This window comes from Thermobia domestica, chromosome 16, assembly GCF_964235325.1.
Source record: "Thermobia domestica chromosome 16, izTheDome1.hap1.1, whole genome shotgun sequence".
Classification (NCBI taxonomy): Eukaryota; Metazoa; Arthropoda; class Insecta; order Zygentoma; family Lepismatidae; genus Thermobia; species Thermobia domestica.
Window position 1 is genome coordinate 61,060,698 of NC_137469.1, and position 15,738 is coordinate 61,076,435.

The 15,738-nt window shown below is 35.8% G+C and overlaps 1 protein-coding gene across 1 annotated transcript in view; it reads left to right on the plus strand.

Moving 5' to 3' along the window:
* p47 (NSFL1 cofactor p47) overlaps window positions 1-15,404 on the plus strand; it is a 41,138-nt gene extending 25,734 nt beyond the window's left edge. The window contains exons 5-8 of the mRNA XM_081742441.1: window positions 2,209-2,350; window positions 5,472-5,609; window positions 8,711-8,914; window positions 14,924-15,404. Of these exons, the coding sequence (XP_081598567.1) occupies window positions 2,209-2,350; window positions 5,472-5,609; window positions 8,711-8,914; window positions 14,924-15,056 (617 nt within the window). The 3' untranslated portion in view covers window positions 15,057-15,404. The remainder of the gene's footprint in view (window positions 1-2,208; window positions 2,351-5,471; window positions 5,610-8,710; window positions 8,915-14,923) is intronic.
* The last annotated feature ends 334 nt before the right edge of the window (window positions 15,405-15,738 follow it).

Genomic DNA, 15,738 nt, shown 5'->3' on the forward strand with positions numbered 1-15,738 from the left:
CAGAAAAATGGAAACACCTGTAGTTGGCAACACGTCACATGTATGGGGACGGAGGTAGTGTAAAATGGGAGACCTCTCAGATTTTCAAAGAGGGCAAATTGTTGGTGCGTGGTTATGTGGAGTGAGTGTGACGGCAGTGGCTACTGTGTTAGTTGTGTCACGTGGGACAGTGTCGAAGGTGATGACGGCCTACACAACACGGGAAAACCACATCGGGGAAGCGGAACAGTGGGCAGAAGAAAATCATGAGTGACAGGTCACGCCGGGTATTAAAGCGCATTCTCACGCAGAACCGTCGTGCCACTGCGGAGCAAGTGACGGAGGAACTCAATCAGCACCTCCCCCACCCTGTTTCGACAATCACAGTCCGTCGCGAATTACATGACATGAACTTACGGGGTCGTGTTGCACGGGCCAAACCGCTCATCAGGGACCATAATGCTTTCGCACGCCGCAAATGGTGCCGCGACCATGTAACTTGGACCGTTGAGGACTGGAAACGTGTGATATGGTCGGATGAGTCATCCTTCACCCTATTCCCAACCAGGGGCCGTGTTTATGTGTGGAGAACGCCCAAAGAAGCTTATGATCTGCAGTGTCTCCGCCCAACTGTGAAACATGGCGGCGGCTCGGTGATGCTGTGGGCCACCATATCATGGTTTTCATTGGGTCCTGTGGTCACACTTAGCGGAAGAAATCACTGCCAACGATTATGTCGCAATTTTAGGAGACCACTTGCATCCTATGGTCCGGATGTTGTACCCGGACAATGACGCCATCTTCCAGGATGATAATGCACCCATTCACACAGCTGGCGTTGTTGCAGCGTGGTTTGAGGAACATCGGGATGAAGTTCAACACCTCCCCTGACCCGCCCAATCCCCAGATCTCAACATAATTAAACATCTGTGGTCCGTCTTGGAAACACGACTCCGGCGACGATTTCCACCTCCATCCTCTCTTACAGAACTGGCCGATGCCCTGCACGAGGAATGGTGTAAAATTCCACTTGCTACTATTCACGACCTCTATGCCTCCATCCCACGTCGCATCAAGGCTGTTCTGAAGGCGAAAGGTGGCCCGACCCGACACCATATTAATCTGGTAAGTTGCAATTTCGTTCAGGTGTTTCCATTTTTCTGATCACCATCTGTATATATATATATATATATATATATATATATATATATATATATATATATATATATATATATATATAATCAAAACAATCATTTGCAGTATGAAAATCAAAACTCAAGACATTCAAATCATTCTCAACAGAAACACACTGAAGACTTTAAGGAAAAAAACACTTAGATTTCAAGAGTTGTAACTAGTTTGTTCGTTGGAGTGTACCGAGAAGAGAGGAACAGAAAAATACTAATGATAACAGTGGGCTAAAACCAAAAATTGGTTTTCATTCGGAAAATATGTGAACTATTGTATGACTTCCGTTCAAATATCTAACGGACAAGACCGCGCAGGATCTAATATTTCAGACGCATTTTGGTGGGTCTGTAGGACCGGTCGTGTGTTACTTCTGCTCTAATGTTATGGCGAAGAAACATGCAGCCAGCTTGTTGTTCCATCTTTCTAGGTTTACTATTCTCACTCAAAACTCTACACTAGTACTGACCTATGTTTATGTTGTTTCGACTTTCTAAATGACATGGACACACGACACTTTTTTTTTTTCTACTTCGTCAATGAACTGTTCAAATCTTGAAAACTAATTATTTTCGTTACCATACGAAGACCTATCTTCTGACGAAGGTTTGATGAGCTGTAAATGTTGATGTGGAACTTATTAGTGTATCTACCAACCTTACTCAGGTGTTGCTTTCAAATTATAAACATTTATTTGGTACCAATTCATCAATGTAATTCAATTCACGTAGAAATATTTTATATCTAAAAATTATATCATTGTTGCCAACAAAATATATTTTCCTTCTTATAATGATTTAACTAAATGTGTATAACATTCTTTGCCTTTAAACATCAATAATGAAAAACAAACTAACAGTGGCATAGAATCCTTAATGCATCTAAAATTAGTCATATACAAAGAGAACATAGTCTCCACAATCGCCTGTAAGTTTACGTAATAAGTTTAAATTCCTTTCCATCAGTCTTTTCACCAGAAGGTCTTTACATACAATTAATACATTTCATAAATATTTTATCTCATTGTTCTTTTGTTCACAGTAATAGCTGCTAGACCTTCGGGATCCAGAGAAAGAGAGGTAACTCTGAAGATGTGGAAAGAAGGTTTTAGTATAGACGATGGTCCATTAAGACCCTACGCTGATCCAGATAACAAGGAGTTCTTAGACAGTATAAGACAAGGGTAAGAGAATTTTTTGATTTGTAAGAAATTGCAAATTTACTTGAAGACAGGAATTGACGCAGTTTCAATCGAATTGTCGAGGAGATAAAGAGATATTGCAATTTCAGTTGTATCAAAACACATCAACTCAACTAACCACACAATTTGCTCAGATCTTCATGCTTCATTGAAAAACACGTCTTGTAATCGTTTCAAAAATTGCAGCTTAAACAAATGATGGGGCAGAATCATAGGAAATAACAATAAATTTTCATTGATTTTTATTTGTGAAAACATACGCACAACAATTTTACATAATATTGATTTTCTCAGCCATCATGCATCTCTACATATATATTTCAGGACTAAAAACACAAGTTGTAAATGTTACGTCAACACGCGATGATCCGTCAAACTTTTTTTTCGATCTACAGTTTGCGCTGGCAGTTAGTTACAGAAATACGATTATGGCATAAGAATGTGTTATGTAGTTCAGAAGGAACACACATTTAATGTCAACGAATTTGAGTTATAGTGTATTATTAATGGTTACGTACTCAACATTTTTTTTTAAAAGTTACTAATTATAATTAATATTTGCACAAATGTATAAACTTAAGTGTATAATTACTTCAAGAGACGGAGTGCCTAAATAATGCTGTCATATTGTTAGTACAAAAGTCTTATATTGTTAGTGTACACAAAAGAATATTTAAATATGCAGTTCTGTCACAGAGAGCTCGCCGAAAAAGGTCTACATAAACAACCAGTTTACCAGAAGCTATTTTTTTCAGTTTTGGAACCTTTGTACCAAAAATGCAAAATATGTTTATGAAGTGATTCGATCTTTATGTCATTGAAAACTGGGTGAAATACATGGCTACACAATAAATGGTGGAAAGTGTACAGGAAAGTTACACAGACGCAGTCAATGAAGTGTATGTGTTAGTTATCTCCGTAACAATTACATGTGTGCAATTCCATTTTAGAAATGCTCTTATGTTAACAAATTGTCTTGAGCGCTTATTTAATGGTTTAGCGAAATAAAAGTAATGACATTTTATGTTTTCCAAGATGTTTATAGAATGAAGAGCGAAATTAAAGTTTAAATAACTGAATATTCCAGTCTTGTTCAAAAGTCAGTCGAAAAATCGCGTTTAATTGAGTTAATTTTATTTCTTGAAAGATTGAGATCTGGCCGAGAAGAGTAACAATAAAGCAGGGGCAAAAGTGGATCTGGCAAGGTAAAGGGACGCATGACGTCATGCACTCCCCGTGCCTATCTTTGCCCATTGTAAGTTTTTAGAAAGTGAGGGGACGCTACAGATATTTTCTGGTAGTGGTAGGACGGCGTTCACCCGTACTTTTACCCCCAGCAATTAGAGGTCTGCACGGGCTCGGGCCGTGAATTTTTAAATATACAACCATATTTCTCGAGTCTTTTCGGGCCTAACTTTGTAAATATACTGTACAACGATATATATTGCACCGTTCTTTGTGAAAAACTTTTAAAGCACAACTGTGAAACTAAACCTCTAATTGCTTTAAATAAAAATACAATTTTGCTTTAATTATTAAATTTCTGTATTTCGGGCTCATTTGATTATTATACGAGCTCGGGCCTAAATGCTAAAACATAATTCGGACTCGGGTCGGGCCTCACATTGTAAATTCACAGGCTGGGCCGGGCAAAAATTCCGGCCCGTGCAGACCTCTACCTGCAATAAAGAAATAAGTATAAAGATCGAAAGTAAATGAAAAGCGAAAAAGAAGAGAAGGGTAAAGAGATGGCAATCCTTTCTCATTCCCTTTAATACCAAGTCTCCCTCAGGATAGTGTCTGATTAAGATCAACCTTGTATCCATATTCCTTCATAAAAACACATGAGCTTCGTTTTACATTTGTGAAGCAAAAAGTAGTATATCTGTAACTTCCGATTGCAATAGACTCATAAGGTCAGAGATAGAGCCCGTTCTTCGACGGCTGAATCCAGAAAGGAATCGATATTTTGGAAACTCAATGTAGCTTGAGTGATGTCTATCTTGTTCTTTGATACTGATCTGTATGTACAACATCGTGACTTAAGAGCCTGCCTTACTAAAATTAATACAAAATTGACTTTTTTTTTTGCTTGTTTTTAATAAGTGAAAGGAGATAATGAAATGCAACTTACCACAATCATAGATAATGTTATTCTACAAAAGAAAATATTAACCTGAAGAATGTTCAGTGTTGCCATCCATAGAAATTACAGTGTTGCCAGAATAACAACGCCCCTAAAATCAGTTAAGGCAGCGACTAGAGGAACGAACTCAACTGCATTTGGTCACATATCATGTTTTGGTTTGCTGTGAACTACTTTTTAAATAATAGTTGTATTTAGTTTGTAATAAACAAAATAGTTTCAACATACAGTTATTGAAACTAAATAATAATGTTATTTAAAAAGCAGTTCACAGGAAACCGAAACAACAAAATGCATAACAAATGCACTTGAGATCGTTCCTCTAGTCGCTGCCTTAGTTTAGATTTTAGGGGTGGTGTTATTCTCGCAACACTGTAATTTCTATGGATGGCAACACTGGAAATTCTCCCGTTTCGATTTTATGTTGTAGAATAACATTATCTATGATTGTGGTAAGTTGCATTTCATTATCTCCTTTTACTTATGAATAAACAAGCAAAAGAAAAATGGTAAATTTTGTAAGTCAGGTTCTTAATGAATTATATGCAACAATGGCCTGGCAGTTGCGTATGCAGAATCGAATTCATCTGTTTCGAAAGAAGTCAAATTATATTTGCTTCTGACGTAACGAAACCTGTGTCTTTGAATTCAAACTCAGAATCACAAGAAATATAATTTATTTTAATATAAATATTATTTGAAAGGTATTAAAACCGGGAATAATTTCCTCATTTAAACTCTCTCTTTAACATTATATATTATCAAGTAACTGTCTTAGACCCGTAGCGAATTTAGATCAGGTACTCATGGAATCAATTTTTGAGTGTATGAATGAAAGGACAGAACTCTCCAGCGTTCATGTTTTAACGGTCTTGCCTGTATGTAATTATTGTTTATACATCTGCGATTTGTTTTACATTGTGCTCACTCGTGTATAATTGATATTTTTCTTTACAGAGAAGTTCCTCCTGAATTAATAAGCGAAGCGCGAGGAAGGGAGGTTCATCTGAATATGGAAGACCATCGCCATGAAAATTATGTTGTACCGAAAGGGAAGGTGAAGCCATTCGGTGGTAAAGGACATGTTCTTGGAAGGTAAGAAAAATACTTTGATATGAATAAGAAATAAATAGTCATAATTTAGCTGCGAATTCGATGGTTCTCTTTCACGACGATTTCCATTGATCTCTTCGTTCTAACGGGAGAATTTGTATTCCCTTTAAAGTGTATCGATAAAGTTCATTTCATTTTAATTGTTCGACATCCTGAAGTTATGTTTATAAATGGGAAATACGTTAAGAGTGTTGGGTAAGATCATTGCAACGTATTTCTGAAGTCAGTTTACATTCCCTTGATTTGATTTCCTGTGCCGCCACAAAGAAAAACAAGTGTAATCACCCTTTAAGCAGCGGTAACTTTGATGCCGAACAGAAAACACTACCAGCAAACATTAATTTTCAAATGAACCGTTCAGATGCCAAACTGATTAACTCCACCAAACGAGATTTTTCAGTAGTAAGCATTTTAGTAACAATGTATTTAAGTGAGAGGGATCGGAACGTTACGCATTCTAGTGGCAAATTGTTACACTGAAGTTAATCTATTTTGCCTCTAAAAAGAATGTATCTTTTGCAAGTCAAAACTTTAAAGAACTAAAAAAAACAGAGTTAATCGGTTTGGCTTCTAAGCGCCTCAAATAATGTTGTAATTAAAGCAAGCGTTAGCGAAGCTTCTACCATTGGACTCAATTGCCATTTGGGTGTTTGTCTGCGTCCGCCTATTCCATGATAATTCTCGTAAAACTTGCTCGATTTTAAAGAAACTTGGTATATGCCTTCCCTCAACATGCAGAAATAACTCTTTTTGCTTAAGATTGCAATCCGGGAAAAATAAGGCTAATATCACCACCATGTTGCAAGTTTGTACATTTTCATTCAAAATAATTTTGCCGGATAATGTACGCAAAAACGTAATGTGCAGTTGTTTTTAAGGGGATTCCGATGATCTTCTAACATCAAGGAACATGTTCCACAAAAATCTTATTTGAAAAAAGACGTTTGATTTTGATGCATTATGCCGAATATTTTCTGTGAGGCTTCCGACTCATTCCCTCTGGCTGGATGGACCTAAGATCATGGAAGAGCAAAAGATGAGTTAGCTCCCTCCCCCCCCTCCCCCCCCGCCGATTCTTTTTTAAAAAGTTCCAGAATAACTATTGTAAAAATTATTCGATTTTGTTAGGATAAGCTAACATTTTCTCTGAAGCTTTCCCAAACTCCTCAGTGCTTTCGATTAAAAACTATTAGGTGAGCGGCAAATTTACCCCGCTGATGTAAGGTGAATACCCTGTTCGATTTTTTAAAAAAATAGTCCCATGGTAACTTTCCTAAAAATCTTTCCATACCATATGGAGCTTATATTTTTTGAAGCTTCACAATCATCTCCACTGCGTGGATTTGAAAATCAATTCACAACGAGGGAGTTACCCCGATCCCTACCCGATATAAAAAAAAATATATTCTACGATTTTCTGCGTAATATTTATACCATTTTAATACAATGTGATGTATATGTTTATTGAGGCTCTCACACAATCCCCAGTCCTTGAAGTCAGTCAGAAATGAGCAGTCTTCCCACCTCCTCTAATACACACGTACGCGATGATTAACATATATGTGTTCTATAATAGCTTCCGTAGAAGCAATTATATTAACTTTATTTTGGTGGAATATGGCGTAAATTTTTCTGAGGATTCCCAATCGTCTTTACTGATTGCGCTGAAACGGATCAATTTGACAGGGGTCAGACAGTTAATGAAATTTTATTTATAAAATATGAACAAAATTGCCTGGGTCATGTTGGGGGAAATCGAAATCGTCCGAAGAAAACTCACCTCCAAGAATAAACTACCCCTCATACATTCTTTTAGGGCAGATGAGTTATTGAGTTATGCCATAATGTCAAGTTACTAATGAAAAATTTATTTATGAAATATGGACAGAATCGTCTTTAAAAAAAAAAAAAAAGAAAAAAAAAGTCCGAAAAAATTCATCTTCAAAAATAAACCACCCCTCGACAAACAAGTTTTGTTGTATTACCAGGTTATTAACGAAATATGTAATTATGAAATATAAACAAAATCGCATGAATCGTTTTTGAGAAAATCATCCGAAAAGAAACACCCCATAGAGTAAACTTTTTTTTTTTTTTTTTTTTTTTTGAGAGAGAGAGAGAGAAACTTACATCACAGTATGATATGGCTTCTTGGTGCGTAGACAGACGTCGAACGATGTCGAAAAATCACTTTTCTACGGACCATGAAACGTGTAAATCCGTTGAAACCGATTTTCTTCTCTCCTGTTACTCAAAAGTGTGTGTGTATATATATATAAGACCCTTTTGTATAGAATTTTATAAGCTACACAAAAGATTGATAATTTTCGAGATAATTGCAAGAAACTAATTCCTCCCTCCCTAATCCCACGATTCAAATCAAAGGTGCTTTTCAGAATATGCTGAAGACCTCAAAGTAAAGGTCTCCATAAAAATACAGTTTGTTCCGAAATTTTTTCGAAGTTTTGCCCTTTTTTTGTGTGTAATTTTCCTGGGTTAATACATTATGTTTCTGGAAAATTTTATATTTAGAAGAAAATTCAAAAGTATTTTAATTATTTTTAGATAGAGATGATCACAGGCAAGTTTTGAAGCACATGTTGCGTCTGTTATTTTTTATTTATTTTTTTTTTTTTTATCGAGCAGGAAAGGGCGATATAATTTTTCTTTGAAAATAGCACAATCGACTTTAGTTATGCCATAATCATGCTTATAAGAACGATAACTATGAAGGAGAACATAGTGTGAATAACATTTTTAAAATAACTGTCAGAAAAAAAAATGCATTTTAGTTTGTTTAAAAAGACAAAATTGTGGCAGAACGCGTAAGCAGATATAGACTGATACTGATTAAAGAAAAGGAAGGACAGGTTACCAAGCTCTGCATTTGACATGCAAATCAATCTCTATATCTGCGTTTTTTTCTCTTTGAAGAGGGGGAACATTTTCGCACACCTTTGGGGGGGGGGGAGATGGTCACCGCTGTTCTCAGGGTTAATGTAGAGTAGATCTTTACTTGTGGTTTGTCTCGGTATACATATTAGGCTGGCTCGTAAATTTATTAACTTTTCTCTGTATTTTAGCCCTTCACCCGCAGCAATTGGAACGACGGTGCCTATGGATGATAATGACAGAGTGGCAAATGAGGAAGAAGCTCGTCGCTCTGTGCCAGTGGACCAATCTCAGCCAGTAACGACCATTCAAATTAGACTTGCTGATGGCTCAAGATTAGTTGGGCAGTTCAACCACTCGCACACTATAGGTGATATCAGAAGATATATTACAGTGTATCCTTTTTAAATATTATTTATTACTAGTGGTATTAGTCTTATTATCAGCAATTTAATTTATGTTTGCAGACAAATTATCCACATCCAAAATTATCGTATATATGTAGGCAAGAAAAATGAAATTTAGATAGTTGTTTTTAAGTACGATGATGTGAATTTAAAATATAATTTCTTATATCACACACCAAAATTTTCAGTTTTACTATTGTTCATGTTAAGAGGAGTATGTATCATTTTCTTCCGAGATTCATGACAAAATAACTACGACAGACACACCAAAGAGAAGCATATCATTATATGAAGAAAAAAAAAGTGTAAGTTTTTGTAGAACGTTACGGATACTCGCTATATTCTTCATACATTTTCTAATGTTTTTTGATTAGTTGTAGCGATTGCAGTAACTGTAATTTTTTATCGATCCTATGGTGTTGTAGAATATAGGGAGTCAGGTGAGATGATTTTGGTGGCCCAGATAGAAGAGTACAGTCATTTTCAAAAGATTGCCAATCAAACGACCTGGAAATTTATTGGTTAGACAAATTGGTTAGATACATGGACAACTATGAAAGTAGTACGTAGCTTCAACACATTGATAGGTAAAATCTTGCATTTAACGTACCCAGGTAGTTTGCACCAGTAATAGTGGGCCCGGCAAAGAGAAATAAAAAAAATACATGAGTAGACTTAAGAGCAAGAAAGTACGCAAAACATTCGCCGTTGTTGAATCACAGATATGTTTTACCCGTTGTATAGAGATAGCATGTTGTTCTCTTAACATAGAACAATTAGCCTCATCAGTGAAAATTAACTTTTTCTCAGCAAACCGTGGGTTTCTGGTACTGAAATTCAATACAAGCACTGCAACGAAAATCATGATCTTTAGCGCGTAAGGCTTCTACGAGTTATAATTTGTGTTATTTCTGTGGTCCACATGGACTTTTTCACGGAGTCAAGTGAGATGAGTGCAAGTCCTTACCCGCCGTGCACGTCCCTTCAGGTTGATTTCCAACAGAAGTTTCTTTTAGCAAAGGAACTGGCCAGTTTGTTCGTGTAGCATTACAAAAGGAAGCAGTTCGCTTGAATTTCCTTTGTCATTCTCAGATTGTTTTGTTTGTAAGTTTATTTCATTTTATTTTATTTTTTATTTGGCACGATAGATTCACGTCACTGTGACTTAACTATTAATTTTTGGCAAATGCAAACATGCAAGACGCTTTTGCTTGTATGCTCCACAGTTGCGATACTGAGGGCAAAGAAAATAACAACGCTGTGACGGGTTGTACTTATTCTAGAAAATCTGGATGAGTTTCAGCATCAAACAATATACTTTTATATTGAGTCCTGAAACTCTGGAAGCAATTATGATGCACATTGCAGTTGTCTAAACCAAGAGTAAAGTTGGAAATGCTATTTTAGAATTGTACTAAGGTTTTACAAATAATGCGATAACCCTTAATCACATAAGTTAAGTCAAATCTTGACGCTTTATAGGGAATAGAATCATAATGACACAGGAGCTCAATGGTTGAGCGCTGATTTCTGGTACAAGAGGTCTCAGATCCGAGGCCAATTTGAGTTTGTGGTAGACAACATCGAATCCGTTGGTTTGCTCCCTATTCTTATTCCACCAATTATTTTATAACTATAGTGCGTCCAGTAAGAGAACGTCTCTGACAGCTCGCAGTGACATTGCCACTACTCGCGTGTCAAGGTATTTTTCGGTGCAACTGTAGTGGCAATTTAATTAATGGTATAAGACAGTGATCGTTTTTGGCAACACTGGTATCAAAGTAGAGGCTGCAATGTCCCACCGCATGTGGTAAGAAACGTCAGAGACCATCTCTTGTTGGCCGTGCTATAGCATCAATTACCCGCTTCGCTGGGTTAAATTATAAAAAAAAAAAAAAATAGTAATGTAATCCGTTAGTCAGTCACTTTTTACTATTACTAAAGCATCTCTGATCTGTCGTTTTCGATGATTTTTATCTATCCCCCCCTCCCCATGTTGCAAGATACAGCATCGGAATTGTCATTATTCATCTCAGCGATCCCGAAAACTGAATTCGGCACTGATATTGGTCATTTCGATCATTTATCCCTCCCCCAAGTTGCTGGGCTGAGTTTGTTCATCTTAGTGACCCCGAAAACTATGGTTTCGACACTAATATCAGTCATTTTCGATCATTTTTAAATGTCTCTCCCCTCCCCAACTTTAAGTTACACCACGCAAGTGATATGACAAAAACTATCTCAGGTTTAAACTTCATCTAGTTTATAAATTTCAAGATCGGTCCGGTGGTTTAAGAGTTATTAAGTTTTATTTATTTTTATATATCTCCCAATCCTATCCCCCTCCTCTAAGTTCTACCGTCAAAGTGAAATGATAGAAAACATCTCAGGCCAGAACCTCATCTATGTTAAAAATTTGATCGTTTGGTTCAAGAGTCATTAAGTTTTATTCATTTTTTAACTCCTCCCTCCCCTCCCCTAAGTTCTATCGTCGAAGTGAATAGATAAATACCATCCCAGGCCCGAACTTTTTCCATGTTGAAAATTTGTTCTAGATCGGTTTGAGTGGTTCAAGAGTGATGAAGTCACAGACAGCCATTTTCATTTTTATTTATTTATTTTACATATATATCTCCCTCTTCCCTACGTTGCACCGTCAAAGTTAAATGACAAAAAATATCCCAGGCCCAAACGTTATCTATGTTGGAAATTTGATTAAGATGAAGATGGTTGGGTGTTTCAAGAGTTACGTTTTATTTATTTTTATATATAAATCTTCCCCTCTCCTAGGCTTTACCGTCAAAGTGAAAATTAAAAAAAAAAAAAAAGAAAAGAAAGAAAAAGAAACTTTCCAGGCCCAAATCTCATCTATATTGAAAATTTGATCGAGATCCGTCGGCGAGATCATTCGTTCGGTTCAAGAGTTATTAAGTTTTATTTTTCTTTTTATAATTTTCCCTCCCCAAAGTTCTACCGTCAAAGTGAATAGCTAAAATCACTCCCAGGCCAGAACCGCATCTACGTCAAAAATTTGATCGAGATCAGTCGGGCGGTTCAAGAGATTAAGAGTCACACACATAGTCACTTTCAATTGTATAATATAGATTATTCACTTCATTAATCACCCATCTGCTTTAGCCTACAGAGCATGATAATGAGACGTTCAATTAAAGGCTTCATTTATTGTCAAAAGTCACTTTTTAGAATACAAGTCACTAATGTAAAACGTTGAACTTAACTGTATTTGTTGTTTTTTTATGTAATTTATGTTCCAATATAAAGTATTCCTTACAAGATGAATTAAGTAAGGAACAGGGCGTATACTAAATTCGTAATGTAAACACAATAATATGTTTTATCGTTGTAGTGTAAATACAAGAAATAAATAATGTACCGGCAACATGCATTCAAACTGGAAAGGTACTATTTACGATCATATACATTTATATATTTCTGCAGAGTAGTTACCTACCATGTGTTTTTAATTCGAATGAAACGAGAAATATCAAAATTTGTGAATTCCCGTACTACTTCTTAAGACCAGTGATTATGATCCCGTGTGAAAATCTCACGGAGCAATGTCAGATAAATCTGATTGGTTCAACTCAAGTTAGTGTAACCTATCCAGCGCTCGCATCATCGAAGTCGGCACACACCAACATATATTTAGAGCTCCCTCGTGGCTACGTAATAAGTGTACGCGTCATTGGGGGCGGTTTCGATTCCCGGAGGGAGCTCGTGTAATATAAAAGTGACGTTAAGCTGTAGGTCCACGTCTCATATGGCCTCGGTCCTGAACGGGACGCTAAACTCAAATCCTATGAAGCTTATTTATGTGAATTGGGCGCTGATTCAATCCCAGTTTCCCCCAAGTGATGGAAGAACACCATTTGCGTGGGTTTCCTCAAGGTTGTCCGTTTCTTCATTCCACCATTTTCATACATCTCATCATCACCGCCTCCCTTAGCCTCGATATATAGTTGTAGGACGTTAAACAAAAAAAAAGTGTGCTCACTTTCTCGTGAAAGTCTTTGACACACGTGTTTCTGCATAATTATCTACCACAATGGACACAAAAAGTGATGTTGCATTTATACTGTTTATTTTATTCTTCTTAAAAGAGTAAATTTGAAACTAGAGAAGAACACAGCGTTAACCCAAACTATAAATGTGATTGAAGTATAGCAATATGTGTATATCAGACACATAGTGATGCATTCGTGTTCAAAAATATTGCAGTTGCCATCCGTCTTTTACGTTTTTTAACCCTAGCTCTTGTTTCGAGAAACCCCACAAAATAACAACATTCAGTTTCTTAAATGGGCAATATATAAAGGTTTAAATAGAATGTTAATGTTCGAAGTACAGCTGCTAAAGTCAATTTTATAGAAACAACATTTAGTGACTGAGATGCATTTTATAAGAATGTAAGTCAAGATGCGTATATTTAATGGTACAATTGGCCTAGTATTCTCCTGGTGGAACTAAAGAGAATCCCTGCAAAATAAAACAGGGTGCTCAGAGACCTGAAATATGGAGTTTATCAGGGAAAATTAGGGAAATTATTATTTTTTTTAATGTAAGGGAAATTAATGAAAAGTTATTTAATGTCAAGGAAACCAAGTAGTTGTTCTCAATAATGAAGGTAACTTTGAAGTAATAGAATTATTTGAGATTTAGAGATCATAGAACGCAACAATATAGAATAATAGTTTGTAGATGCATTAAGTTATATCAAGGTATATTATGCCATGATATATATATACCTGGTGCGTTGTATATATATATATATGTTCCGCATAACTTTTTTTTTTTTTTTTTTTTTTTGAAAGTGCTCTTTTCCGGTTGTTTCACATTAAATTTCGTGAAGCTCTAACTATAATCTTTGTAGCTAGACTATGAAACTCCTTAATGGCTGATAGTGTTCATATCATAGTTGTGTGTATGACCACTTATGATTTCGTCATAGGTGCACCAATTTTGTTGATTTACTTCTTGTTTGAAAAAGTATGTTCTCGCAGTGGTTTCATACAAATTTCATTAGGATCTGATGATAGTTATTGGAGCTAGAGCGTGAAACTCCAGTTAATTATGATATTAACACTATCACCCATTAAGATTTCATTGTGTTCATGCTCACACGTAACTTTCAACACACACACATATATTGATTTTGATTATTCTTTTTTAGTTTCAGAGTATACTTTCTCGCAGCTTCCATGTAAATTTTATCAGAATCTAATGACAGTTTTTTGGAGTTGAACCATAAAATAGATGATAGTCTTAATACCGTGTGTGTCACGTATAATTCAGTATCACGTAGACCGATTATATATATATATATATATATATATATATATATATATATATAATATAGTTAGGAATGTTCTCTAGGCCAACCTAGTTTATAGAAGTTGGTTCTTTACCTTTACTTAGGTATCTAAAGTAATGGGTTACGAAAAAATGGAAAAATTAAACCTTTGTCATGAAAAATCAGGGAAAACAGTTTACAAAAATCTGTGCGAACCCTGTAGAATGGCCGGTTGTTGGATTCAAATCTGGGATCTCCCGGTTATGTTGCGAGAAATGTAATGCTGTAAGTGAGCATTGCAAATTTTTTACCTGTCCTTCGTGCATTGCCTCTCATTCTCAGTACGAGTTTAACTGTGTAGGCGGTTCTGGGATAGAGCAGTATGGTGGTTCAGATATTTTCAATATGATGCAACGTTGTCCATGTTGAAAGAAACTCGAATATCCATATTTCTTTTAAAAGTTCGTTAGTGGTCTATGTAGGCGATATGGCTTCAAAACAAGAAAGAAATTATTCAAAAGTAAAAAGAATAAACGCCTATGTATACAACATCCTATCAAGTTAAAAAGAGTTTGAGAACCACTGGCGTATGGAATTAGCTTGTATTAGTGTAACATTCCTCACCGTGTTGCCACTACTTTATAAATTTTGTCTCAATGTTTTATGAATCCTTAACTGTATCTCAGAGCTCGTCCGCAATATGAACATCAGACTTTCAATCTTCTCATGACGTTTCCCAACAAACAGCTGTCTGATGACTCTCAGACAGTAGAGCAGGCTGGAATTCTCAACTCTGCGCTGCTACAAAGGCTAACGTAAGATGCTGGGTAACTATCGAGTGCTTGAGTGGATGCAGAACACGTGTGCATATCAAGTGAGAAATGCTTATGTTTTACATCGAATAATTTTCGTTATCTTCACTTGCTGGAAAGAAAGAAAAAGAAAACTAATATTTTTGGCTTATTACATGGATGTTGGTTTACAGTCATATCTATTTATTTGTGACCAGTAAGTTCAGTGACTCTTGAGCAAAATTTGTTTATTATTTTTGTTAAAATCAGTTTAAAGAAAACTATTTATGTATATGTATGTTTGCATATGTGCAAAAAGGAATTCATGTAAATAGTGTTTCTTAATGCAACTGTTAATATAATCTTTTGTGAAGTTTTAAGTTGTTTCAATTGTCATTTATATACAGGGAGCAAAATATATAATTTATTTGCTGTTTTCAGCATCATTTCTCGTAGTGATTCAACGTACATTTAGTTACCATATGAATTAGTATTGTCATTCGAATTTAATAGTGAAGATACTTGTTGCAATAAGTCTTATTATTGCAAACCTGGTAACATTGAGTTCTGAACATGAGTATAATTCCTACTGGTAACCTCCAATGTTTAGAAGGAATGGTTTTCTTAGAATTCATTCATTTCACAGGAATAAAGCCATGAAACGCATTCCTTTCTGCGCGAACGAAGTAAAAATGTCGTTCATTAAAGGC